Genomic DNA, 26476 nt, shown 5'->3' on the forward strand with positions numbered 1-26476 from the left:
GCTTTATATATGAAAAACACACTGGTCCTTATTGCCCAATTCTCAATTTCATTGGGTATTTTACCTCTCATGCCGGAAGAAAGCATCGGTAGACTGACTTCGCTAATGTATTTCTGACTATTTCCTTATATGGCCAAAGACATGACTTTTTTTGGGCCAAATGACACAAATGTATTTTGCCATTAAATGACAATCAAATTTTGACACAAATTTTGTCATCTGCACTGTCACATCTTACATGTCTTGATCACGTACAGTTTTATTCTGCTGTATTAAATATGTTGTTTAGCTGGCTTTAAAGGGATAGTTCATTCAAAAATGAAAAATCTTTCATTTACTCACCCTCAAGTTGTTCCAAACCTGTATGAATTTCTTTTATCGGCTGAACACAAAAGAAGATATTTAGAAGAATATGGGTTACATAACAGTTGATTGACCCCACTGACGTCCGTTGTATGGGTAGAAAAAAAATCCCATGTTTACCCATATTCTACAAAATATCTTCTTTTGTGTTTAAGAAAAAAATTCATACAGGTTTGGAACAACTTGAGTGTGAGTAAATGATAACAGAATTTTCATTTTTGGGTGAACTATCCCTTTAATATATGGATATGGTTTTGACAAAATTGTGATGTCATCATTGGATTTGTGTTTATTTCTACCATCACAGAGTTGTTTAAATATTTCTTGTATAAGCCACAAAGTTTGAGCATCAAAAATATCCAGGCAAATACAAATTGTCAATGTACTGTATCAGAACTATTTGTATCAGAATACATTTCATATCAATGTGGTAACACTAACAGTGACCTTCATGGCAAAAAATAAATAAAAATGATTATTGCACAAGAGGAAGATATGTGTATAAGGCACACCCAGCACTGAGGCTGGTGATAACAGAGTGGTTTTGAGTGTGGCAAATGTCAATGACATGGTACTTTTATTTGTAATGCAAATTCATCTGCAGTTAACTAAAAAAGTGTTTCCAAAACTATAGAGAAAAATTTACATAGTTCACATAGTGAACAATAATTTCAATCATAATAATTTCACAATAATTTATCATCATGCATGGACTCACAGTTTGAAATGATTAGGGCTACAATAAAAAACTAATGCAAGTCACCTATGGTTTGTGTATCGTTATAGAAATATTTTATGTAATGGGTATTTTCAACATTAAATGTACAGAGAAATGCAGACTAAGGATGCTCAGGTCAAAGACCATATACTTTTCCAAACTGCTTAACACAGTAGAACTAACAGTCATACGATTAGCTTAGATCATCACAAAACCAATTACCAATTACAAACAAACCATTGGTAACACACTACGCCACAAGGGATTGAAATCCTGCAGCACCAGCAAGGTACCCCTGCTCAAGAAGGCACATGTTCAAGCCCATCTGAAGCTTGCCAATAAACATCCAATGATTCAGAGAAGGCTTGGGAGAAAGTGCTGTGGTCAGATGAGACCAAAATTGAGCTCTTTGGCATCAACTCAACTCGCCGTGTTTGGAGGGTTACAGGACGACTTCACTTTATTCAGAGGCCAATGGACGGGGCCATGTCCTGTCAAATCTTGGCCAAGAACATCCTTCCTTCAGCCAGAACACTGAAGATGGGCCTTGGATCGATCTACCAGCATGACAATGACCCAAAACACACCGCCCAGGCAACAAAAGAGTGGCTCAAGAAGAAGCATATTAAGGTAGTGGAGTGGCCTAGCCAGTCTCCAGACCATAATCCTATATAAAATCTGTGGAGGGAGCTGAAACTTTAAGTTGCTAAGCGACAGCCAAGAAACCTTAAGGATTTTGAGAGTATATAAAGAGGAGTGGACCAAAATCCCTCCTGAGATGTGTGCAAACCTGGTGACCAACTACAAGAAAAGTCTTACCTCTGTGCTTGCCAACAAACGTTTCTCCACAAAGTACTAAGTCATGTTTTGCTTGGCGATCAAATACTTATTTCACTTACTGAAATGCAAATTAATTTATAACCTTTATATAATGTGTTTTTCTGGATTTTTTGGTTGATATTCTGTCTCTATCCGTTAAAATAAACCTATACCATGAAAATTATAGACCCTTCATTTCTTTGCAAGTGGGCGAACTTACAAAATCAGCAGGGGATCAAATAAATATTTTCCCCACTGTATATGACAGTGATGCCAGTATACACTCTGCTCAAATTCTGATGTTTGTCACTGAGCAGAGCAATTAACATCTATGAACACGGTTTACTGCTTAGTTTTATTAATAAGATTAAATCACTATCTTTTTTTACTAAGCTTTTATCTGTGTGAGGAAAACACACAGGGCATCGATTGAATCTAACCACTGTTTGGTAGCTTCCTATTCAACCGTGTGTCTGTGCACCTCAAACAAAACAAAACAAAACAATGAAAAGGGGTTAATGGGGGACTGTGCGATGCTACATTGCAACTACTAAAAGGGAATTTCCAGTGGCCTTTGGTACTGTGAGCAGTGACTTGGATTTTAGTGTTTAATTCTCTAACAATGGTAACATGTAAGCAATGGTGACAGCAGAGTGGCATCACAGTAGAGCAAAGGTTATCTGGAAATAACAAATGGCAAATTGCACAATATGTAATTGGGGCAAAGATCCTTGGGTGCCCCACAATCATAAATCCAAGCTCTGTTGGGGAAATGAGGTGACTGCATAAAACAATTCAGTGAATACCACTATTTGGTAGTGATTTTGCTGTAGGAGGTGGCCTTGTAGTCAATGTGAGTGCTCAGAAATATTGCGCTGTTGTGATCATGGGAAACATAAGATTTAGCTGTTCCCATACCCAATGCATCTAAAAATTTTTCCTTACATAGTACACCAAAAGATTTGTAGCCTTTGTCCAAATACATATTGTTCGAAAAATAGTAGGAGAGGAGTACACGGATCGGTCATGAAGTAGAAGTTCTTCTTCAAAAGAACCTTCTCTGTGATTTCAGATGCAGCTCCTCTCTCTTTGTTTCTCAATTAAAATTGAAAACATACCTGAAAAAGACCAATCTGAAATGCCTATAGGGAAAGTGAATGGCTTGAATGATTTGTATAAACATTGCCGTTTCCATTGCAGGAACCATTTTTGGTACCCCAGTGAACAGTTTTTACAAAAGCAATGTTTTTCTCAGTGTGAAGTACATTAGTCTAAAGATTTTTTTTTTTTACACTTTAAAAAATCTTTTGTGGAACCATCCATGCCAATAAAGAAATTTGTGAGTGTTATGGGGTGGGCTTTCATATGATTTAAATAGGCTTGTAAAAGCATTTACATTTGCAAAACGCAGTTGCTTTATATTAGATGTATTACGGGAATGGAAGGATAGCCAAAAACAGGACTGTCTTATCTGCACGTTATATATGTAGCAGTTCATCATTTCACCACACTTTGCCTGTTGTTGGAGATTTCAAGTCCAGGAAAGAGTTCCTGAGCGAAAATACTGTTCATCTGGAGTTTAAACGCAGCGTTGAACAGGTAGGTGTCTCGTTTACATAAATACGTAGCTAAAGGAAAGTAGCAATAGGTTTTTCATAATGTTACAAGAAAGACAATTCTATCCATCGCATTAAACACATACCATTCGAGACAAGTCGAGGTGTCACAAGAGTGAAACGAGAAATTAAAATGTACCTTTCCATTTGCACGACGCTTTGATAAATAATTGTTAACTTTTGTTGATGCATTGTTGCATAACTATCATTCCGGGCCAATTATTTGTCGTTGTGAAGAAGGTTGCAATGGATATATGTAACCACAAGGTGACGTGCTTGTATTTCTCTCCGCTTCCCTGTTACTGATTAGCAGAGACAATTTGATTAGTGAGTGACTCCTTTGGCGAATCGGTTCTTTGGGAACAGTTCGTTACAGACAACAAAATGATTCGGCTGTTCACTACGCAACCTCTGACGGAACCGGAACAGCTTGGCACATTACTAATGCTGTTTTTTTTGTATTTAAATTTGGTAATCAATAAGCATGTTTGTTGTAATTTCTTGAAAAAGTTGCCGTCCTAGGTGTTTCTTCTTCTTTCAGTCAAACACAATCAGAATTATCTAAAGAAATATCCTGGGGTGCTTCTCAATATCCCTCCTCGATCGTCTCCTCGCTCCTCTGTCCTCCATCCTATGACCCGGAAACCAATCAAGCACAGCCATCTTGAAGGACATCTCAATTCTCTAATTGCACCGAGAGGAGTCGAGGAACGAGGAGTGAGGAGGCTTCCATAGGAGTCATGAGCAAGCATACACAGGTGTATCCTATGCGGAACTGTTCCATTGACTAAACGTGACGCACGTATACATTCTCCTCCCCCTTCACATCGGTCAGAATCTTTTTAAATTATAGTTTACCTATGCAGTTTATATAAACCACACATCTCACATATTACAACTGGGTATCTTGCTTTATTATTATTCATTATGAATTTCTTAAATAAACAAACTTCAACAACATAAGGGCAGATCCTTTGAGCGCTGCTGATGACGCTGTGAAGTGACGCTTGAGTGATCAAGTATTCCAATGTATAAAAAAAGCTTTCATTCGATTCCTCCATCCTCATTTTCTTTCCTTGCGTCCTTCCCTCACAACCTACAGGGGGAGGAGCTGAGGCGCTAGGAAAGGAAGCGAGGAAAGGAAACGAGGATGCACAAATAAGAAATGAGAAGCACCCATGGTCAAGAATTCCAGTAGAAGAGTGACCTTTGACCCGACGTATGACATAGGATGTAGGAGTAGCGTAAGCTTAGGTGAGAATAGACGCCTCTGACGGTTCAAACAAATAGGGCTGAGCAACAAACTCAAGCTCCTCTTCTCTTATATTGAAATCCTGTGACATTTTTCTTAATTTTCTTTTATTGTTTTAGACTTCTAATTCGTTACCGATGTTTTGTTTTGCTCTATCCTCGGAGCTTTCGCATTTGTCAATATGCGTGCGTTGGGTCATAGGTCATCCACCGGAACTAGACAGTGTTGACAGTGTAAAATCGTAACCGTATAAAGACGATATCATAAAGATACCTATGTTAGTTACCACATCAGCACACAATGACATTCTGTTTATTATAAGCAAGTGCTGCAGTTTTGTCATCTGCCACTTTAAATGCTCAAGCTCTTTAAAGGAGAGGCAGCTCACTGCATAGCCAATAGGTGGAGCTTGATATCCAGCTCCCCCTCGCTGGATGTAATGGGTGGAGCTTAAAGGGCCAGCCACACCCTAACACTACCCATCTCCCTATCCCTAAACCTAATTAGGTCAAGCTAACTCCATGAAGTCCACAGAGGTGGAGCTGGACTAGGTGGACTAGGTCCCCATCCATATCGTCCAGAGTGGGAGCTGGATGTCATTTGGCTTTGCAGTGCGCACCACTTGCTTTACAACAGGATGGATTCTGATTGGCTATCAATGTTTTTATCATTCATCAGCTGGGAAAAAAATCGTCTGAAAGTGATTCCAGTAGTTATCGTCCTTGGACTGAACAGGCCTTTAAACAAATAGTTTATAAAGATTGTGTGAACCAATTCAAAGATCTAATTCAAAAGAACTGCTTTATGAATCAGACATCAATCTGTGTTTATCAGATGGCACTATCAGGATGGATTTGTGTGGTGACTGGTGCTTCCAGAGGAATTGGAAGAGGTATTGCCCTTCAGTTATCTGAGGCTGGTGCTACTGTGTACATCACTGGTCGACAGGAGAAAACTCTAAAGCAGACAGCAGCTGAGGTTTGGAAACTGGCTATTGATTGTAACATTGATAACCCTGTGTGGTTTGTGCAACTTGGGGAAGGTGATATTGGTTTGAAGCTTCTTTTATTTTCATGATGACAGGTGACAGAGAGAGGTGGCCAGTGTCTCCCTGTGGTCTGTGACTCATCTAAAGAGGATGACATCAAGGAGCTGTTCGAACGTGTCCAGCGTGAGCAAAATGGCAGGCTTGATATGTTGGTGAATAATGCTTACGCTGGTGTACAGGTCAGTTACAGCTAACAGTGGAACAAATATTTAGATTTTGTAAACTTGATTTATTTTTTCTTTTGATTGTTTCATAAAATAACTTGAAAATAAAATAATATGTCTTTGTGTTAGGCTATTTTCGACAACATGAACAAAAAGTTCTGGGAGGTGGATCCAGATATTTGGGACACCATCAACAACACTGGACTCAGGTACAGTAGAGGGGCCTCATTTATAACCATTGCGTACGCACAAAACAGGCCCTGAAAGAGGCGTACGCCACTTACGACGCACAAGTTGTGATTTATAAAAACAAACTTAACGGGAAAATTTGCGCACCTGCACGCAAACTCGGACCCGAACATTTTGGAGTACGAACATTCATTTTGGAGATGGAGCAGTTTGGCAACACCGATGGTGAACTGGAGTTAAATGTCTTTTTGGTCACTTTTAGACAGAAAATCTAAAGAAAATTATACATATACAGAAAGATAATACATATATAATTTCACAAACCAAGCCTATCACATGAAGCAAACATCCATTCCTTCTTAAATGTCCGCGCCAGCGAGCGCGTTTGGCTGTTTAGTGAAACTGACGCATAGCATAACGCATCTAAAACCGTAAATCTTCATTATAAGTCCTAATCATAAATACAGTTCATGTTCACAATAACAGTTTAAATAAAACAATGATTTAAACTTTGTTTTACTTCTGTTGTAAAGATTTAGATTAAATATACCGTTCTGATTAATGTAGTTAAACAATTAAATTACATGAAATCATTACTGAGAAGTTACAACATTTTTTATATACAATAAATAGAAATATTTGTTGTGGATGCAATGCTTTCGAACACTTTTCCTCTTGCATGCTGTGTTTTAATGTTTTAACTAAAGAGATAACTGCTTATCATGATAATAGCAGATTGTCTGAGAAAATGGTTTCGTGCAAATAATGCACAACAAGGTCTATCTGTGTCCATTAAAAACATAAATCAATTGAAAATACTCTTTGGCCAGTGGAAAAGATTAAGAAAAACTTTCTCCGAAATGTATTCTATACTATTTGATTTATTTATTCAAAAACAAGGCAAGGATAGGCTACTAGTTTTTATTAATGTAACTAATGTGACAGCACAGCCACATTTCATATTTTCCTAATGTCTTGTACCGTTAAACATGTTATCACGTGGATGAATAATCATATGCAAATGATATGCAGATGAGGATATGCATAGTAAAACTAGGCGTTGTAAGCTCCATATATGGTTGTTTCGGGGAGGAGACGCATGTGCGCACAATCTTCCGCTAACTGGGATTTATAAAGTGAATTCTGCGCAGGTTCCGGCGTACGCACGGTTTTATAAGTCTGAATATTTTTTTGAGTACGCCATTTTTAGCTTTCTGGCGCACGTACACTTTTAGTAAGGATCCTACGCACAGTTTTATAAATGAGGCCCCAGATCTGGAGGTGACTCCAAATAACATAATGAAATATAAATATAATGAACCGATGTAAAAAACAAACAAACAAAACAAATGTTGAATACATTTGAAGACTTTTTGTCCCTTATCCAATAGACAGCCTCAAATTCACCAAACAAGCTGGGGAGATATTTTTAAATCTTTTTGAAAATTAGTCCCTCATGCTAACCAAGGCTCCATTTATCAAAAATACAATAAAACAGCAAATTGTGAAATATTATTACAATTTCAAACTTTTCTGTTTTGATATATTTATATTATATATATATATATATATATATATATATATATATATATATACATATATATATATATATATATATATATATATATATATATATATATATATATATATATATATATATTATAATTATTTATCATATATAAATATATGAATAAGAGTATTAATTTCTTTAAAATAAGATCTTCCTGACCCCAAACCTTTGAACAACTTTATGTATGACTTTAAAGTATGACAACTTTAAGTCCCCGATATACTTAAAGAAAAATCAAAGAATTAACTGGTCTGACTCTGGAGCCATTTTGAACAAAATCAGGCCAAAACGATGTTCGTTTTGAGTTCGTTTCAGGGGTTTGAACCAGCTTGCCAAAGCAAACTTCCTGAAAAACCTTAAATGGAATGTTTACTAACAGTATACCACAGCTTGTGTATTTTTTTACCACAAAGCGAAGAAGGAAAAAGAACTTCGTTGTGAGTATATTGGGGCATATAATACTGCATAATGTATCATATTGAAAAATCACACAATTACTTTTTCATAACAATTCATTTGCTTAATCCTTTCAGAGCCGTATCTGAAATCATGGTCGCTGTGTTTTTACAGGGGTCACTATTTCTGCTCAGTATATGCTGCAAGGATGATGGTGGCTCAGGGCAAGGGCTTGATTGTGTTCATATCATCCATGGGTGGCATGCGCTATCTCTTTAATGTACCCTATGGGGTCGGCAAGGCTGCAGTAAGTCAGTGCACACAACATTACAGATTCTATATTTGCAGCCCTTTTCAGCGTATCATATTTGAAAGCCAGATTATTTCAGTTGCACAGAATGCATTCTCAGTTACATTCCATTTTTTGTTTGAAGACTATTCCTTCATTTTTCTCGGAGGATTTATGTTCCTTCTTTCTTTCGATTCTTTTCTTCAGTGTGACAGAATGGCAGCAGATATGGCAGTAGAGCTGAAGAAGAAAGGTGTGGTTTCTGTAAGCCTCTGGCCAGGGGCAGTTCAGACTGAGTTAGTTAATCAGTATATATCTCATGATGAGGCAGCTCCAGGTTTGGATCCCAAAGTAAGCCATATTCATTTTATTCCAGATATTAATCAGCATTGGTTTTAAAGTTAATATAAAATGGGTATTATTATGATATTACAAACATATCTTGCTAATTATTTGTTTACAATCTGTTTTTCAGTTCAAGGAAGTTTTCAGTAAGGGTGAGACGACGGAGTTTAGTGGACGATGCATAGTTGAGCTGGCCAAAGGTTGGATAAAAAAAAGAAAAAAAAAGATTTAATGAGCAGTTAAAGTTTACATAGTTATGAATTACCATGAAAGGCAAATTGATGCAAAATGTATTACTTGGAGGCTCTTGTTCATGTTGCTTTCTGCTTCTTGGTGACAAACAGATACAAGTCTGATGTCCATGACTGGGCAAGTGTTGATGACATGTGACCTGGCTCGGCGCTATGGACTCACGGATGTTGATGGTACGGTGATAGATGTTTATGCTGGAGTGATGGTGCTTCCAGTTATGAACAAAGATACAGCCCACTTACATGTACTGTAGATGTTCCTAAACCCGTCATAGTGTTTATGATGTTTATTTTCCAGGCCGCAGTGTCGTGGACTACACCTCTCTGAAGTTCGTCTTTTCCCAGGTACCCTATGTGTCCTGGCTCTCCGTATTCACTCCTTCATTCATCAGAGTGCCTCGTTCCATGCTGAGTCTTGGCAGTGGAAAATTTTAACATGCAGAAACAGAGCTTGTTTTTTTCTTCAATGTTGTTTCTAAAATTATTGTAATGTCCATCTTTACAAAGAAGTAAGCACTGATTAAAATAGCAGTAGCTGAGTCTGGAAGACACTTATTGCAAAATTCATCAGCACATTTTTGTCACAACTTATTGTTTTCTAAAACAATAAAAAATATATACCCTTTTAAATATAGGCTACTGGTTTTAACTTGAAAGAAAATAATTGTAATAAATAAATGTATATTAACCAAACATTTTACTAGTATTTTGACATTTTTGAGAGATTGATATATTGCTCTTGAATACTTGATTCTGATTGGTAAACAGCACTCGAGTAACACGTCATAACTGTCCACTCATCTGGGAAATCTTGCACAGTTGTGCTCATGTTATGCCTCTCCGTTCTCTACAAGTATGCTAAATAATGTAAATCAAATCAATATTTCATGTAATTCAGCTGTGTAATAAGTTCAATTAGTTTTCCTGGACACATGGCTGTATCAAATTCAAAATTACTTCACCTCAAATCAATAATTCATGTCAATTAATATATTTGGTGGGTAGCCATGTATTACAGTCAAGTAAGCAAAATAAAGGGTGATCAGGACAGAACCCCTATGTAAAGTCAAAAGCTCTTGTTGTATTACTCTAAAGGGGTTTGTTATACTAATTTGTAGATTCAATTAATTGCTGTTTCCTGAACTCTAACATTCATAAAGTTATCTCTAATAACATGTCTGATCAAAGAATAATGATTTGCAGCCTTACCTGGAGACTCCTAAAACTTTTCATATGGCACAATTCGCATCGTTAATCACATCCCAGATGGGAAGTGCATTCAAGGGGCCAAGTTTCAGCTGTGCTCCTCCTCCCATCCCTCTCCTTCCCGGATTGGACCTGCTCGAGCACTGCACCGTCGTTTCATGAGAAAGAGGGGGCTGGTCCGAGAGTTTCCTGATCCTCTCTGTCTAGCCTCGGTCTGACCGGACAAGCGAAAAACACTTCGGGATTTCCAGAACAAAAGCAACAACGTATAATACGGACCAGCTGAAGTGGCGTATCCACATACAACCTTGAGAGAAATTCAAGCGGTGAGTTGCTGGTTCACGCGAACTGCTACAGTTTACATTCGTGAAGTTTTTAAAGCGTAGCCGAGACTAGGCTTGTTATTGGACCCTGAAAGCCACGCGATGGGTCAGGCGATTTTGTTTAGCGTCGCGTTCACATTATTTGAAGCATTTGTTTTGTACGAGGTTCAACGGGGAATGTGTGGTTAAGTGGAACAACAGGAGTTTGTTTATGTGCGTAACTGAAGCGTGAGCGGATCCTGTGCTACGAAATGGATTCTGTACAAGAACTCTTTTGGCATAAACCCTGGTTTATTATAGAAGCATTCGGCCCACGATGGCCCTTACACCTGCTTACTGTTTGTTGGATAAATACACACTGTAGTGATCTCATCTCACACCCTACGACCTGCGTCAAAAGTTCCCCACATAAGCTGATTATAATAGAGGCCATGGACAAACATCGGCAAATGACGCAATTTCCAACAAGTCTAACCAAGTTTTAGTGTAGTAAACTTCAGTGCAATGTATTTCTGTTTTATAGAGTGCATGTATGATAGACCATTGTTCATGTTCACAAATTATATTAAAATGAATTCTCACATAATTTATTAATTAATTTGGACCATATTAATATTATCTCACATTTCAGACTAAACTTAGGAAAATATGTGAACTTGTGAATGTATTTATAAAATATATATTTCATAATTTCATATATTTGTAAATTGGACAGTAAAGTACAAATGGTGATGCTGCTAAACAATGTGATGAAAAAAGCTACTCTGACTTCAAGGGACTTTACGCTTAGTCGAGTCATTCCAAGTCATCATCTGATAAATGAGGTCACCACAGGCGGTCTGGAATTTATCCTGTCAAGTTCACCTCCAACTTGTTTTGTAGATGACTGGCCTGCTTGTTGCATGTTAGTGGTAAATTGCCTAACCTTGGTAAAGCCTTTCCAGTCAGTATTGCCTAACTGTGCTCAAGTAGAGTACTGGCAAAATCAGTTTCTGTCGTTCACAGTTCAGCTTTGTTTTGGGCTCATTCAAATCATAGGATGCTGCTTCAACTAGCTAAAACTTAAAGGGTTAGTTAACCCAAAAATAAAAATTATCCCAACAAAAATTACCCTCACCCTCAAGACACCCTTGGTGTATATGACTTTCTTCTTTCAGCCAAACACAATCAGTTATATAAATATCCTGGCTCTTCCGTGCTTTATAATGGGAGTGAATGATACCCTAGATTTTGAAGCCCAAAAAAGTGCATCCATCCATCGTAAAAGTAATTAATACGGCTCCAGGGGTTATTAAAGACCTTCTGAAGTGAAGCGATGTGTTTTTGTAAGAGCAATATCCATATTTATAACTTTATAAACCATAATCATTGGCTTCCGGTAACAGCCATACACAAGGCTGAGTGAACTCTGACTCGACGTATTGACGCATGCGTAAGCGCAGAAGATCACAAATTAGAAGTCTAAAACGAGAATTTTAAAAAATAAATGCCAGAGGATTTTGTCTACTCTCACCTAAGCGTACGCTACTCCTACATCCTATGTCATTCGTCTGGTCAGCGGTCACTCTTCCGCCGGAACTCGACTTGTGTGCGGCTGTTACCGGAAGCCAGTGATTTATAGTTTCTGTTAAAAATATGGATATTTTTCATTGCTTCACATCAGAAGGCCTTTATTAACCTCCTGGAGATATATGGATTTTTTTTTTTTTGATGATGGCTGTGCTTTTTTGGGCTTCAAAATCTAGAGTTCTATTCACTCCCATTATAAAGCTTGGAAGAGCCAGAGTATTTTTTAAATATAACTCCGAATGTGTTTGGCTGAAAGAAGAAAGTCATGTACACCTAGGATGGCTTGAAGGTGAGTAAATTATGGGATAATTTACATTTTTGGTTGAACTTACCCCTTAAGGTTCTGTGTCGTTCATTTAGAAATTGGAGACCATAAGCAGTTAAGGTGTCATAGTCAGGACAAACAATGAGAAATCATCTCATGTCATGATTAGACAACGTTTTTAGCACAGACCCAATTTAAGTTAACCAACGTGTTCTCTGTAGACTGAGCTGTGTTGGGTAGGCATCTAGGCAAACAGCAAAACTGGCAAACAAACCAGCTTGACAAACTGCACTAACTTTTGTTACCTTTATTTAACCGAGACCGACTCCCACTATCCTTTTGGCCATCTTTTGGAAGGTTAAACGGACTTATGGTTCTATGGGCTTAGGCAAACGGGGGAAGTGGACCATTACGTGCACTGGAAAGGGGCAAGAGAGCTGTGAAGGGCAGGGCCCCCATCTCTTTTGCCCAAGTCGGCCAAAGTGGGGGTTGGGTGTGCATTGGTGTAGAGTATACGACAGGCTTTAATAAAAGGCTAATGAGTGGAAGAGAACGGCAGGGGGAAGGGGGTGACATCTGTCCTTCTTTCAACTTTAGAGAGGAAAGTCAGTGGCTGGACTGTAGACTTGACCATAAAGTTCCAGTTTAATGACTTTTAGGAAGTTTGATGAATGGTGTTCCTTGAAACTCAGTCTCTGGATAGGCATCAACAATGTAAGATTTCCTGAGGTTAAGTTGGCTGGATCTTGCAAATGCTTTGAACAATTCTGTTGTAGATTTGACCAATCAAAGTCTGACCAGAACCCCACCCATTAACCCCCTCTCCAAAGCATCATCCTTGCACCCATCAACCAGCAACAGCCCACCACCCCCCAGCATTCCAACCTCTTCACCCCTCACAAATTTGGGTTACAAACAACAAGCAGGATTTTAAGTTCACAAAAAATAACTGTTCAAGAAAAGACATGGTGGGTAGTGCACATGCCCTAATTTACTGTATGATGGTGCTTATGAGGGCAACTGCAGTTTCTAATCTGGCCATTTCACAATCAGTGTAAAAGTCACAATTTGGGCCTTTATTGACTTTCATTCATCAATAAAGTGCTGCACTGGTCAGCTTTTACTAGTTTTACACACACCCCCAACCAAAAACAACCAACTCGAATGACCTCAAATCTACATTGTAATGGTATGTGTTGTAATATTAAATCTATTATTTTCCATTGTACATTTGAATAGTTTGATATTTTACCATAACAAATTAATTATGAGACCAATCCTACTCTGCCAATAAACTTCTTTATGTTATACTTACCCTTCGGAATATATTTTTAAAATGCTTTCTAAATTATATTCATTGTCAATTGACTGTTTCTTTGTCATTCTTTCAGTTTGTGGCAATAGAGGTGTGACATCTCTGATGGCGACGCACACTGACCCTGACTTGAAAGTTATCTCTCCGAGAGGGGTGGCAGCAAAAAGACAAGACGGAAACCTCACCAGTCCACGGCTGCAAAAATCACCACACCACAATTCCGACAGAAAGGAACATGCAAGCCCCTCTAATCGCAGACCAAGAGAGAGCAATGGCAGCGCAGCAGTAAGTTTCAGCACTAATAATAACTCCGTAGTATGTCTTCCTTTGGTATCGGAAGGTCTGAAGCTAGTGTGGACCCAGTCCGATCAAACACGTGAGTTGGATAGTGTCCCTGAACTTGTACAGGCCTTCAACACCTTCCCCTATCCAACATCTCAAGAGGTAAGCACTCTTGCCCGCGTCTGTGCTCTTCCCCTAGATAAAGTCAAGGTGTGGTTCATGGTGCAACGCATAAAGTATGGAATCAGCTGGGCATCGGAGGACATTGAAGAGACACGGCTTAAGCTGGCTAGGCCTGGAGAAACAAGTGAGACGCACAAAGAGAGCACTATGAAGAGGAAAAAGGGAATTGAGGATTTTAAAGAAACAGAAGACCACGTAGAAGATCTAGCGCAAATTCCACAAGTGCCTCACAAAAGACATAAAATTGAAAGCACAGAACCAGCAAAGCTCTCTCCTGCTCCCTCACGTTTCCGTTCATCTCTCCCTCCTCCTCAGGATTCGTACTACTACCGACAACCAGTAGAAATGCCCGAAACACCTCAAGCAGCTACCCCACCTACTTCTACAGAATCTCCAGTTGGATCTGAGCAGCCACGGCATGGGCGCTACAAAAAGTCCAAAGTCCAGTTAGCTGCATTGCGTAAGAGTTTCCTACAGGAGAACTGGCCTGATGAGACAGAGCTCCAGCGTTTACAAGAGGAGACGGGCCTAACTCGTAATGAGATTCGAAAATGGTTTAGTGACAGTCGCTACCAGCTGCGAAATGGTAGGGGATTGACAACGTCCTTCCCTGCTTCTCAAGGAGAAAAAAATGAACCCAACTGTAGTCTATTACTTCAGCCTCAGGAGGTTCAGCCTCTTCCTCTCACCACTAAAAAGCTAACTACAAAGCATGCTGACAACGAAGGCAAAGAACAGACCAGGCAAAGAACAGGATCGCGAAAGAATCGGCAGAGGAGCTCTCAGTTTTTCCAGCTTTTCCTGTCTAACACTCTTGAGGCATTTGAAGATGGAGCATTAGGAGAAGATGAGGAGAAATGTTCAGAGGAAAGTGAGATTCAGAATAATGATGATGTAGGAAGCGAACAGGAAAGTGAGGGACATTGTGTGACACCTCCGGAGCCAGCTGCACCCACTTCCTCTTCTTCTTCTCCATCCATCACCCCATCTAAAAAACACTCAGCCAGGTCGTTGAAATATGCACGCTCTGCCAAAGCAAACACTTTGAACAACTCCCTAAACCCCTTGGACAACTCTTCACCTTCTTCAGTATTAACAGTGGCTGGACGACCAAGGAAAACAAAGGAGCAACTGGCCATCCTAAAGGAATACTTCCATAAATGCCCATGGCCAAAGAGTGACTTATACACACAGCTAGTGGAAATAACGTCTTTGCCTCGTGCTGACATTATCCAGTGGTTTGGGGACACGCGTTATGCTGTAAAAAATGGCCATGTACGCTGGGTGCATGCTGACGTACGTGGACAAGTGCTTGCCGAGATAGCATTGTTACAAAGTGGAGGGGCTGCTGCCGATGCCAGTGGAACCCCAGGAAGTGAAGGCAACAGGAAACGTAAGTCACAAGGGAACAGCACAACAAAAACACAGAAGTCTGCAACGGATTCTGTAGACATCAGTCCGTTGGAGCTGTATTATCAACAGACGGGACCATTACAAGAGAAAGACCTTGACCATCTCTGCCGAAAGTCCAAAATGAGTTACCAACAGGTGCGAGACTGGTTTGCGTCTAAAGACAGTACAACATTGGACACAGAGCTCACAGTTATTGATTAATATAAAGAAAAACGTTTGTGATCATGTCTGGTAATCTGCTGTGAGTCCTGTAATTAGGCAAGACCCGTTTGAAGGCTCAGTATACAAACACTTCAAGCAATGCCCTGTTTTCCACTGTTAAAAAATAGCAACAGTGTTAAAAAGTATTTTCTTTAACAGCCACTACATCATTTGTTACCTATTTGACAGGCAGTATTGAAAATGCAAAATTGTAATGTATTTTTGGTCTTTACTGACTATTTGACTACATTCACTGCAAAGTATTACCCTTATTGTGCTATTATTAGTAATCTTTTAATGCCTTAATTGCTGCTTCTTAGAACTGACATGATGCTCAAACTGTTTATTTTCAGAAACTTTGGTTTGGTTATCTATTAGGTACTGTAGTTTAGATCTTTGGGCCAGAAATGTTAGCAATGTGAGAGTATGTTTTTGTTTAATTCAGAGATCCATATGGCACTGTATATTGATTCCCTCTTAAACAATTTAAACCTTAGGTTTACAATATATTTTCCCCTTCCAATGAGCTAACATTCCGCACTTAGAGGTTTATGGATCCATTTCTCTAATCTCTCTACTTCATTGTGAATAAACTTTTCATTTGAATACATCCGTACTCCACTGCAGATTTGTTCCGTATCCAATGAAAAGACAACAAAAGCCATGGCTTTTGTAAAATCTTGTGCCTTATTGTCTGTAAATTTGTGTTTCAGGGTGGCAAAATAAAACAAGACCAATTATGTTTAACTCACTGTTGCATTCTGTCCAATTACCCTTTTAACATTATCCAATAGGTCTCATCAAATGTGGTAATTACATGACATTTGAATTAGGCACATGGGGTATGAAATGGCTTGAACTGCAAATTATTCACAATATTTGGAGTATAAATATTTTTAGTATTAAACTAAGGTTTAAATTAGATCAGTATTTCACTTATCAACACAGACACACAAGTGTTGGTTATGTGTGGTAGAAGCTCAGATCTTTTGGTATGCTAAAGTGTATATTTGTAAAACCATGTCTAAGTTTTGTCTCCACCTATAAAAAGGGACCATAATACAGCTATTATTTATAATTATACAATAAATCAATAATGCTGGAGAGTTATTTCTGACATTCCTCTTTCTCGTTCCTTTTATATTGTAGCTTTTGTTTGATTTTCTTTCTGTTATAATACACTGGGGGAAAATGCATTTCATTAATTTATTTCTGACATCCGTCTTGAGCCAAACTTTCAAAAATGCTGATGTGTTTTTGTGTAATGTGTTCAACTAAAATGTTGAATGGAATTTCAAATCTATTTCTATTGGAAAGTTTACGTTTTGTCGATATGTATGATTTCAATTCTAGCAATAACCTCGTTCAAAAAATGAGAAAAACTGTAAAACTGAGGTGCCAAAGTAAATTAAAAACATTTATGACTCATATTGCTTTTGTCACATTTAATTAAACTTAAAATTATTTTTCATATAAAAGGCCAATATAATTTTTTCTACTTATACGATGCAAAGAATATCACCCATCTATTGGGTGGTGTAGGTGCTGCATTGGTTATAAAGTAGCTTTCTAATGACCTGTATAAGCTACAAATGATTATTGATTATGGCCGTGGAGACTGGAGTGTAGGTCTTGCCAGAAGCTGGAACTGGAAGTTGTTTGGGGTTGTATGTTGGGACCTAAAAATTATGAGAATTTCCTGGTGTGAAAACTTTCAATTTGGGCCATTAAAAATGTTTAATCTTGGTAAATGCATAAAACGTTACCTTGTAGGAGTGTTAACTGAGCTGGGTGTCCCTTTAAGATAAAAAGAGAACATAAGCATACAAACAGTAAAGAGTCTAAACAGTAGAGTGTCCACCTTGAGTGACACCATGGATACTTTATGAACTCAAATAATGATATCTGACAGATATGATTAACAATGTCACTATTCCTCACTTACTGAAACCATGTTCATGTATTGAACTCATGCCTGACATAGAGATGGATGACCCTGGGGGTGTCTAGAACAAATAAGATGTAAAACAGTCACACAAGGATTACTTATTTAGCTTATACTGATTATATTAAACTAAAACTATATACTAGAATATTGTAGAGCAGCTAACTCACTGTCATGCCGAGTCTGGAATGTCTAAACCTCTCCAAAGTGTCACCCGAACTTGTATGACAATCAGAATTGGATAGTATTATTTGAGGGAAGGCAATTCTACTGTTTAAAAATAATTGAGATGATAAAATGCAACCTACCTGACAGCTCTAGAGCGAGGTGTGACTAGAAATGTAATGAGAAATGAAATGTGATAAGAACAAAATATAAAGAGCTTTATAGTGTTTATAAGAAGTGAGGTTTCTGTCTCAAATGAAACTTGCTACCTGGTGATGTGACAGCCACAGGAAGAATCATTCTTGGAGTTCCTCTATATATTGAGAGAAAATATTTAAAATGTTTATATTATATTATGGCACACATCTAAGCACATAGACAATTATCTGTATTTACCCATTAATCGGAAACCTCCCAGGAGATGTCTGTGTGGAGGGGACAAAAATTATCACATCTGAAGAGAACGTAAGTTAGAAGGCAAGTGAGGGTAATGCAATAAGAAACTCTCACCCTCCTCTGAGAAAGCGGCTTCTTTAGTTCTTCGTTCTCTAGTTTCAGCTCAGAGACTTGCCTTAAACAAAGCACAAGTAACTAAACAGTCCCATTTTAAGTGCCACTGAATATATCTCAGATCTAATTACCACCTGTAGCACTGATCACGAACTTCTTTTAGCTTTCGTTCCAGTTCCGCAGACCTGCTTCTTAAGAAAGCGATGACTCGATCCTTCTGCCTTTTCTGAAAATAAGCTATCTGAAACAAACACATCTCCTTAATTTATAACTGGCAGAATTGTGTTTGCTTAGGGTTTGATGTCACTGTGACATATCATTTTGGGTACCAGAGTTCACAGCTAATGCTTGGGTTTTTCTAGCCTTCCAAAGCTTTCCATTATTAATGAATTGGGACAAATGCGATGTATTTTGAAAAGCAGAAAATGACTGAGACCTGTCCAATATGTTCCAGACGAGTCTGAACGAGTTTCACTGGATCTTTGAAAAACATCTTTTCCTGAGGCTTCATCTTCACAAAATGAAAGAATATGTAAGAAACACAGAGGTTGGAAGGAATGGGGAATACATATTGTTTGTATAGGTAAGTTAAGTTAATATTTTCTCTAATTAATAATTATGCTTTTAACCATGGTGACAAATAATAATACATATTAAGACTTTGTAATGCATTAAGGTTTTCATTTTTAATTCTAAGCTATTTCAGACAACTCTATCAGCTCACATCCTCGTTTTATTAAATTTAAAAATTCTGCACTATACCGCTATATTAGGCAAATTTTCATTACTTAAGGTCGACAGTTTTAACAACAAAAAAAGCTTCTTAGCATGTAGGCCTCCTTATGTCACATTTGACTAGTTGTGTGCTGTATGAAAGAAACCACAGTCGACATTAACTGAACTCACTAATTTACCTGTGACTTGAAAACTGAATGTCTTTCTCTTCAATAGCAAAACAGTGTATGGACAGAACTTTATTTAGCACTCAAAACAAGTCTGACCACCAGGCCCAGCTCCAAAGTGAGCCATGGGACCCTTAGGGTGGGCTAGAAAGTTGGGGGGTAGGCCAGACCCACCCAGGACCCCCTATGGAGTAGGGCCACCAGTGTGAATGTGCCTGAGAATGAGATATCTGGTTTCTCAGTGGACTCGACTCACCTGATCAGATATGTGTAGGTAGTTACAGTTGGCATGACAAACTCGGCACTGCCCTTTAGAAAAACATTCAACTTATTTGGATTCACATTATCTTCGCAAATAACAAAAAAGGTAAAATTATCACAATATCCCGAAATTAACGTTTTGTATGCAACGTATTCCGGACTCACTTGCAATTTCGCAGTTCTCACAAAATATATGGCCACAGCTAGACACAACGAATTTTTTCCCTTCTCTCACAAAACAGTTGTTACAGTGAAACCAGTTCATTTCACCACCCTAAAAGGAAAGAGAGACCACCTGGAAAAAAACCTAGCCATTAACGGACGATACCATTAACGGACGATATGTAACGTTATAAGTCATGTTACTAAAAAGGTTTAATTTTACTAAAAAGGTTTAATGCTACACCGTATAGCAAATTGCCTGGTGCGTATTGTAGCAAATTTAAACAAGTTTTACGAGTGGCATGTTTATCTAAATAACTCACCAGTAACTTAGTTGGTAAATTAACGTAATACATCTCACACTGGCATTGAGAGAGCGTACGCGTCACGTCACTGGATGGCGCCAAAGTAAAAAAGGAAAAAGAAATCCAAGAAAACCATTGCGCCATCTCGTGGCCAGTTTAGAGAACTTCGAAAACTTAGTTTTTAATAGGGTCTTTGAAATTCATAATCCCCATGTTCTTCACAACTGCAGCAGGAGAAGCAGTGTCATTTGTTTTTAAGCAGCAAATTCAGTTTTCGTAATGTTAAGTTTTTTTTTCTGTCCCAGTCATTCACACTGAAAACAGATGTTTGAGGGTATAAAATAGAAGTTAATTTGTCCACAAGCCAATATTCACGAATAAAGAACAGCATCCACTTTATAATAGTTTATTTCTCTCAAGAAACACAAGTTGAACAGGCACAGAGAGCTCCATCCTTAGGACGTCCAAAACAACTCCAGTGGCTTGGAGGAACCAATCTTTGAAAACAATTAAACATGAAAAAGATGTCACATAATGGAAATTAATAAATAATAATAATAATAATACAAACCTTGCCAAATCCATGGGGCATGACCTGGTTCTCAGCTTTCAACAAGAGGCCGGAGCACAGTTGTAGAGGAATCTGTAGATCATGCAGTCAGTTTATGTCAATTCAAAAACTCCTAAAGTGGTGCACAAATAATTATTTATGGAAGTATAATTTTAAGCAAAAACAGGGAACATTCACCTGCTGTTATTTCTCTTTTCTTTCTTCCTTGACAGTCAGTGTCACAGCAGCTGCAGAGAGAACTCTGGGATGGATCATCAGTCAACACCCACCTCCAAAAACAAAAAGAGCATGCTCGTTTCTTTTCTAGCCAACTGGCATTGGTTTCATGAAGAAACTTCATCAATGCAACCTTGAAAAGGGGTTCTTTAGATTAAGGTCACATTTAAAAAAAAAAAAAAAGGTTCTTTTAAGAACAGATCATTGGAAAGTTCTTTGGGGAAACCAAAATTGTTGTATGGCTCCACTGCTAAAACCCCTCTTTAGGAACCTTTATTTTGAAGAGTGCATTCAGCATTACATTCTTTAATTATCATACCGTGAGCTTTCCCGGTCATATTGACAAGCTTTATTGCTACCATCCAGGTCTCTTGGGTCCCATGCCACAAGTCTGCAATGCAGGTAGACCTGAGGATGGTGCAAAAGAAAAATAAGACACACGCACGCGCTTGCACACACACAACCACAAACAAACTTGCATCTTCTCCGATGGCAAACTTGAAAGCTTGAAGACTCAGCCTGATCTCTGACAGCTGGTTTCTTGGCAGAAACCTGGAGTTTGTCTTTTTGCTGTCTACCAGACACCTTAAAATAAAACAAAAGGTAATTATACCGTAATCAATTTTAAAAGGTATTAAGACCAAGAACTGAGCTAATTATTCCAGGGCTGTGGAACAGGAAAACATTTTATGGCTCCAGAAAGAGCACACCTTGTCTTCGCACATACCCCTTATTGGTAATGACTGGGTAAATATGAGAATCTGGACCCAATTCTGGTGTTGTGGAGGCCACACATTCATCCAGGAGCAGTATTAATGGTTGATGGGTCTTTTGGTCAAATGAAGCAGCAATTGGGATTGTTGAGCCTAGTGAGAATGTTGTGGTAGTGGCCACAGCACTAAAGTCATCTATAATTAGAAAATTAGTTGTAAGATAATTCTGTATTCAAAAAGTCAAGAATGTTTCATTACAATAAGTACATACCCTTCATGAAACTCATACGAAAGGACAGATCTCCCTGGCCATGTGTGTGAAACAGGAGAGGATCATACAGGGGAGGTGTCCAATCTTCTGGCCTGAGAAAAAGGCAACAGTTTTTATCTACATTGACATAGGTCTAAAAGCATAAGACAAATTAAAATGGAGCACAATGCACCTTTCATATTTACAGGCCACAGGGTAATAAATTGGTGCGGTTTTTGACAACGTTGTAGAAGTGATCTCAGTCTCAAATACAAGCTCATTGATTGTCACCTATGAAGGGGAAGATATTGAGAAGAGACTCATAAATAGATTAAGTATTTTCTATACACGATGTGTTGCCATTTCAATACATTAAACTTAATAAACTTTTTGACATTACACCATTTATGAACAAGCATTACTTTTCTCAGCACTGCAAAGATACAGTACAGTCATCTTTATTTTTCAGAGGTACTTTCCATGTACAGATGTCTCCAAAAAGTTTTGAGATTTGAATATGGCTCAGTGAATTACTACAGGAAACACTTTGTTTCCCAAGGTTTTAGCGAACAACCCATTCGTTCATACTTCCAAACACACAAGTAAATCAAATTGCAAATTGGTTTACTTAAAAAAGTTCTTTACTGAACTTACCATCCTTCTAATATCACACGCCCCAAATTCTGCATAGAACACTGCCTCAGACCCTTGAAGTTTTACAGAAACCTGGGTTGGAGGGCAGCCACCCAGGCGGAGAAGGGATGGATCCATTTGAGAGTTTGCTTCAATCCATCGCACAGACATAGAGTTTTTGCCGCATTCCACAGTAATTTCTGAAGGGAGATGAATTTGACGATGACTTCAGAATTGGTGTGTGCAAAATTCAGCAATAGTGTGCAATGGATGGTGTTAAAAAGATCTATCTGCTACAAGAGCCATCTTACCTGCTTGTGCCACTAAGAAAACAACCAGACTGAAAAAAACTAGTATCAAAAAGGAAGACATTTTGACAATATGCTGTTGCATGCTTCACGCTAATTTATGCACTTTGATTGATAACCTAGTTAAGGGTTTCCCATCTGAAACACATTGTTTGGACGAGCTTAATGAACATCAGCTGCTGATGCTCTGCTTTGATCATTAAATGTGGCAAATATTGCAAGTATGATGTTCAAATCTTGAAAAATCTTTTCAAATGCATATACTGGAAGAACTTTGTATTGACTACAAGTGTGTTAGTTTTATAGTGAGGACATTCATCTTGGTTGTGAATTTTACAAATGCTAGGTAAAGGGTTTTTGCAACACACAAATTTAATTACAACCAACCCACAAGCATTTTCACATTTCTGGTATTGTTTTAAAACCATAAATGTGGCAACTCTTTAGCACTAGTCTTTGTGTCCAATTGTAATAGCTCCCCGGCAGTATTACAGCAGGTTACAAAAACATACTTTTTTAATTTACAAGCTCAGGCTCTGTGAAAATCTGCTTAATGTGGTTTTTACACACATTTCACATCTGAGCATACAATTACTACAGTTTCATGTTTTCACAAATCACATACTCTCTCAAGGAGTCCCCCTTTAGTGAAAAGCAAGCTTTTAATGTTTATATGACTATGTGGTGTTTTTAATGTGCTTTAAGACAAACAATTTGCAAATTCATAAGTCAGCACCATTGCTAAGTATTTTCTCCTTAAAACTGCAGTGAACCAAAGAGTTTCTCAAAATAGCATTTTGAAATCGCCAGTGTTTCTGACGTCACAAACTACCATGTAACCAATCACATCAACATGTGATCGTCAACGAGTGGATCTCTGAAATGGTGTAAATGATAGGAGGCAGGGCTAATTTGCATATTCAAAAATGGCACGCATTGTGTATTATCGTGTAATTTATACGCGAAAATGAGTTTTTACGCGCATATGATAGCCTACGCAGTTTTTGCGTGCATTTGATACGCCATTTATTGCGTGTAATACACAGCACCCCACACTACTTAACCTACCCATGCGTATCATATGCACGTAAAAACTCATTTTGGCATATACATTGCACGATAAACACAATGCATGCTATAGAGACGCATTTAGTGTGAATGGGTTGCAGCAACATACTAAATGAGACAAGGGTGTAGAATCCGCGTATCATTCGTTCAGTCGTGTTTTGATTTAATATTGAAAGTAGAAAAATGAGAAAACAGTTCTTTTTTGTTTTTTTATTTTTTCCAAAGAAACGAAAAACAAGAATTCAGCTTGATTTTCGTTTTTCGTTCTGAGGTAGAAAAAATGAATCAACAGCTTGAATATTCGATTTCTACACGTGGGCGAGAATGAAACGCCCCTTTCCTCTGATTTCTCAGCCGAAGATCAAACTGTGTTGCTGATGATGTGCGGATTCTTAACTCATTTATTGCAACTACATTTAATCTTTTTCTCATTAAACAACCAGACTAACGAATGGCTCGACACAACCCGTACCGGGGAAGAGCCTGCAGGCATTTCTTCTGTGTAGATATAGCCTAAATTCACCTACGTTGTATAGCAGGGTAAATGACGGCTGCTAGCATGGTCGCTCTCGCCCAGTAAGTTTAAAAAAATTATATAATTAATTGTAAATTAAATATTTTAAACACTAATACTAAAAGGAAAGAATAATTAATTGCCTATAATAGGCCAAACGTCGTTCACGCATGAACTGTCATCAACCTTAACAACTAGAGAACAGAGAACAACATAGATATTAAAATACTCTTCTGAGTTTTATGACGTAGGCCTTGTGTTTTATTAAAATGTTTTAGCCTATAATCTAAAGGATGCGCGCTTGTGCGTGGGGCACCGGGTCATGCTAAAGGCTGATTCATACTTCTGCGTCGGACCTACGCCGGAGCCCCTACGCTATACACTACGCGTTGGTTTTTCATTTATACTTCTGCGTCGTTGTCCGCGTTGACGCGCAATTACACATGCAGAGGGAACATGTGAAACCCGAGGGAGGGGTTCTAGCAGACCAATCACAGCGCTTGCGTCCGCGTAGAATTGACGCGTTGTTACATTTTTGGAGAGGAAGGGTACGCGCGCTACACACAGCCTACTGCGTAGCTACGGCGTCAAGGCCTCATTAGGCCTCGTAGCTACGCCGTCACTCCTACGGCGTCGTGGCCGTTTTATGGTTCTGCGTCAGGTTGAGTTGCATCGCTGTGCATCTGACCAATCACAGGCCTTGTGGTCTGGAGGTGCACGTCCAGCTACGGCGGAGTGGTCTGCGGGGGTACGCCGTCGATTCGACGCAGAAGCATAAATTGGGCTTAATTTCGCGTCAACGCGTACAACGATGCAGAAGTATAAATGAAAACCAACGCGTAGTGTATAGCATAGAGGCTCCGGCGTAGGTCCGACGCAGAAGTATAAATCAGCCTTTAGAGTAAAAAACACGCACGCGTCACGTTGTAAAAAAACGCATTTTATTATTAGCCTATTCAGAAATAGTGTAAAAGAACGGTAAATAAAATACTAAATGAACATTATAAACACTATTTAATAACATGCTATGCGTATTTTACTTCCCCTTACTGTAGCCTATGTCAAATCTTTAAATGAATGGTAGCCTATCCTATTAAGAAAACAACAAGAATAAAAAAATATACATAGTAGCTTATCAAAATAGCCTATTGTGCCCTTTATTACAAACAACATTTAGCATATTTTAAACACGAAGCCTAAACAAATTTATTTGAATCAAAACTGAAACTGTACCGACGTTGGGTTCGCACCAGGTTCGCACATCTCTCATTCGGCCCAACATTTCCATATTTGCAATGTAACATTTGGATGCCAACTATTTATGTAAAGAAGGCTTTGTACTTCAGTCGAGTCCTAATATAGACGAAGGCTACATCCGCACTTCAAGGGAAATGAGTTTGGAAGAACAGCAAGTTATGACTGACCGGCACAGTTTTTATATTGTACAAAAGACGAATAAAATTAGGCAGAATAACTTTTTATATGTTTGGTTGACTGTTTTATTTTAATAATGAACAGGCTGCGTGTCAAGTTTGTAATGCCAGAAGTGAACTGATAATATGTTGTGTAAGCGCGATGCACCGGCACCATCACTTGGATTTGTTCCTCAGCTGGGGAAATAACTTAATAGGCTACTCTGTCGTTTAATACTTTTTAATAATTTTATTTGATGTTTCCCTTTCAAACAATACTGTTAAGCATTGTGCTCCACCTCGTATCCGCAGGATGATAAAACCTGCCACTGCTGCACAATGTTCCGAAGCATTTAGTAATGTTATAGAGACTATAGAGCCGTCTGCCTTCCTATGTACAGATCAGCTTATTTCATGTTTTTCATCCACCTGTATAAATATTCTTGATAAAATTGCACCTCTAAAGCCCAGGCGCTCCAAACCTAATTCTGAACCGTGGATTAATGACTTAACTCGAGTGGCTAGGCAAAGATGTAGGAAAGCTGAAAGTCAATGGAAAAACAAAAGTTGCGGGTTTTTTATGATATCCTAAAGGATTCTTGGCGTAATTACCAGAGAACTGTTAAAACTGAAAAGGCTAAATACCTCTCTGATGTTATTGATAAAAATGGCCATAAACCTCATGTTCTTTTTAGAACAATACATTCTGTTCTTCATACCCCCCGATATATAATGCAGGAAGAATCTACTGTGACCTGTGAAAA

General features: G+C 38.4%; 4 protein-coding genes across 4 annotated transcripts; 2 read left to right on the forward strand and 2 right to left on the reverse strand.

The window, feature by feature from the left end:
- Positions 1 to 3313: 3313 nt before the first annotated feature.
- dhrs1 (dehydrogenase/reductase (SDR family) member 1) lies at positions 3314 to 9650 on the forward strand. Its single transcript, XM_077232766.1, has 9 exons — positions 3314 to 3499; positions 5603 to 5746; positions 5852 to 5995; positions 6110 to 6189; positions 8310 to 8442; positions 8632 to 8775; positions 8900 to 8969; positions 9114 to 9194; positions 9319 to 9650. Exons 1-9 carry the CDS (start codon positions 3326 to 3328, stop codon positions 9453 to 9455), a joined length of 1107 nt encoding a protein of 368 aa, XP_077088881.1. The 5' UTR covers positions 3314 to 3325; the 3' UTR covers positions 9456 to 9650.
- A 578-nt stretch (positions 9651 to 10228) lies between these two features.
- On the forward strand, positions 10229 to 16524 carry homeza (homeobox and leucine zipper encoding a). Its single transcript, XM_077232751.1, has 2 exons — positions 10229 to 10552; positions 13775 to 16524. The coding sequence occupies exon 2, from the start codon at positions 13804 to 13806 to the stop codon at positions 15775 to 15777; it is 1974 nt and encodes a 657-aa protein (XP_077088866.1). The 5' UTR covers positions 10229 to 10552; positions 13775 to 13803; the 3' UTR covers positions 15778 to 16524.
- A 670-nt stretch (positions 16525 to 17194) lies between these two features.
- On the reverse strand, positions 17195 to 19930 carry LOC143740754 (E3 ubiquitin-protein ligase RNF212B-like). Its single transcript, XM_077232776.1, has 12 exons — positions 19726 to 19930; positions 19556 to 19608; positions 18834 to 18908; positions 18532 to 18638; positions 18398 to 18458; positions 18284 to 18312; positions 18157 to 18200; positions 18031 to 18055; positions 17893 to 17941; positions 17723 to 17783; positions 17544 to 17574; positions 17195 to 17456 (listed from the first exon to the last, which is right to left on the reverse strand). The coding sequence occupies exons 1-12, from the start codon at positions 19823 to 19825 to the stop codon at positions 17381 to 17383; spliced, it is 711 nt and encodes a 236-aa protein (XP_077088891.1). The 5' UTR covers positions 19826 to 19930; the 3' UTR covers positions 17195 to 17380.
- A 489-nt stretch (positions 19931 to 20419) lies between these two features.
- On the reverse strand, positions 20420 to 22811 carry zp3f.1 (zona pellucida glycoprotein 3f, tandem duplicate 1). Its single transcript, XM_077232786.1, has 10 exons — positions 22722 to 22811; positions 22432 to 22610; positions 21971 to 22068; positions 21799 to 21890; positions 21542 to 21722; positions 21294 to 21399; positions 21134 to 21222; positions 20776 to 20867; positions 20599 to 20670; positions 20420 to 20524 (listed from the first exon to the last, which is right to left on the reverse strand). Exons 1-9 carry the CDS (start codon positions 22801 to 22803, stop codon positions 20630 to 20632), a joined length of 960 nt encoding a protein of 319 aa, XP_077088901.1. The 5' UTR covers positions 22804 to 22811; the 3' UTR covers positions 20420 to 20524; positions 20599 to 20629.
- Between the last annotated feature and the right edge of the window lie 3665 nt (positions 22812 to 26476).

Source organism: Siphateles boraxobius, unplaced genomic scaffold (assembly GCF_051911475.1).
Source record: "Siphateles boraxobius isolate OS27281-9 unplaced genomic scaffold, OSU_SipBor_1 1, whole genome shotgun sequence".
NCBI lineage: Eukaryota > Metazoa > Chordata > Actinopteri > Cypriniformes > Leuciscidae > Siphateles > Siphateles boraxobius.

Bases quoted from the DNA above. Each gene is read 5' to 3' on its own strand.
- dhrs1 (XM_077232766.1), top strand. From the start codon at position 3,326: ATGTATTACGGGAATGGAAGGATAGCCAAAAACAGGACTGTCTTATCT. The intron at 5,747-5,851 runs GTTTGGAAACTG...TCATGATGACAG, and splicing joins TAAAGCAGACAGCAGCTGAG to GTGACAGAGAGAGGTGGCCA. The intron at 5,996-6,109 runs GTCAGTTACAGC...TCTTTGTGTTAG, and splicing joins ATGCTTACGCTGGTGTACAG to GCTATTTTCGACAACATGAA.
- homeza (XM_077232751.1), top strand. From the start codon at position 13,804: ATGGCGACGCACACTGACCCTGACTTGAAAGTTATCTCTCCGAGAGGG.
- LOC143740754 (XM_077232776.1), bottom strand. From the start codon at position 19,825: ATGAACTGGTTTCACTGTAACAACTGTTTTGTGAGAGAAGGGAAAAAA. The intron at 18,909-19,555 runs GTGAGTCGAGTC...CATTTTGTGAAG, and splicing joins ACCTACACATATCTGATCAG to ATGAAGCCTCAGGAAAAGAT. The intron at 17,784-17,892 runs GTGAGTTAGCTG...TATTTGTTCTAG, and splicing joins ATTCCAGACTCGGCATGACA to ACACCCCCAGGGTCATCCAT.
- zp3f.1 (XM_077232786.1), bottom strand. From the start codon at position 22,803: ATGCAACAGCATATTGTCAAAATGTCTTCCTTTTTGATACTAGTTTTT. The intron at 21,891-21,970 runs GTGCATTGTGCT...CCTTTTTCTCAG, and splicing joins GTGGCCTGTAAATATGAAAG to GCCAGAAGATTGGACACCTC. The intron at 20,671-20,775 runs GTGAATGTTCCC...CATGATCTACAG, and splicing joins GAAAAGAGAAATAACAGCAG to ATTCCTCTACAACTGTGCTC.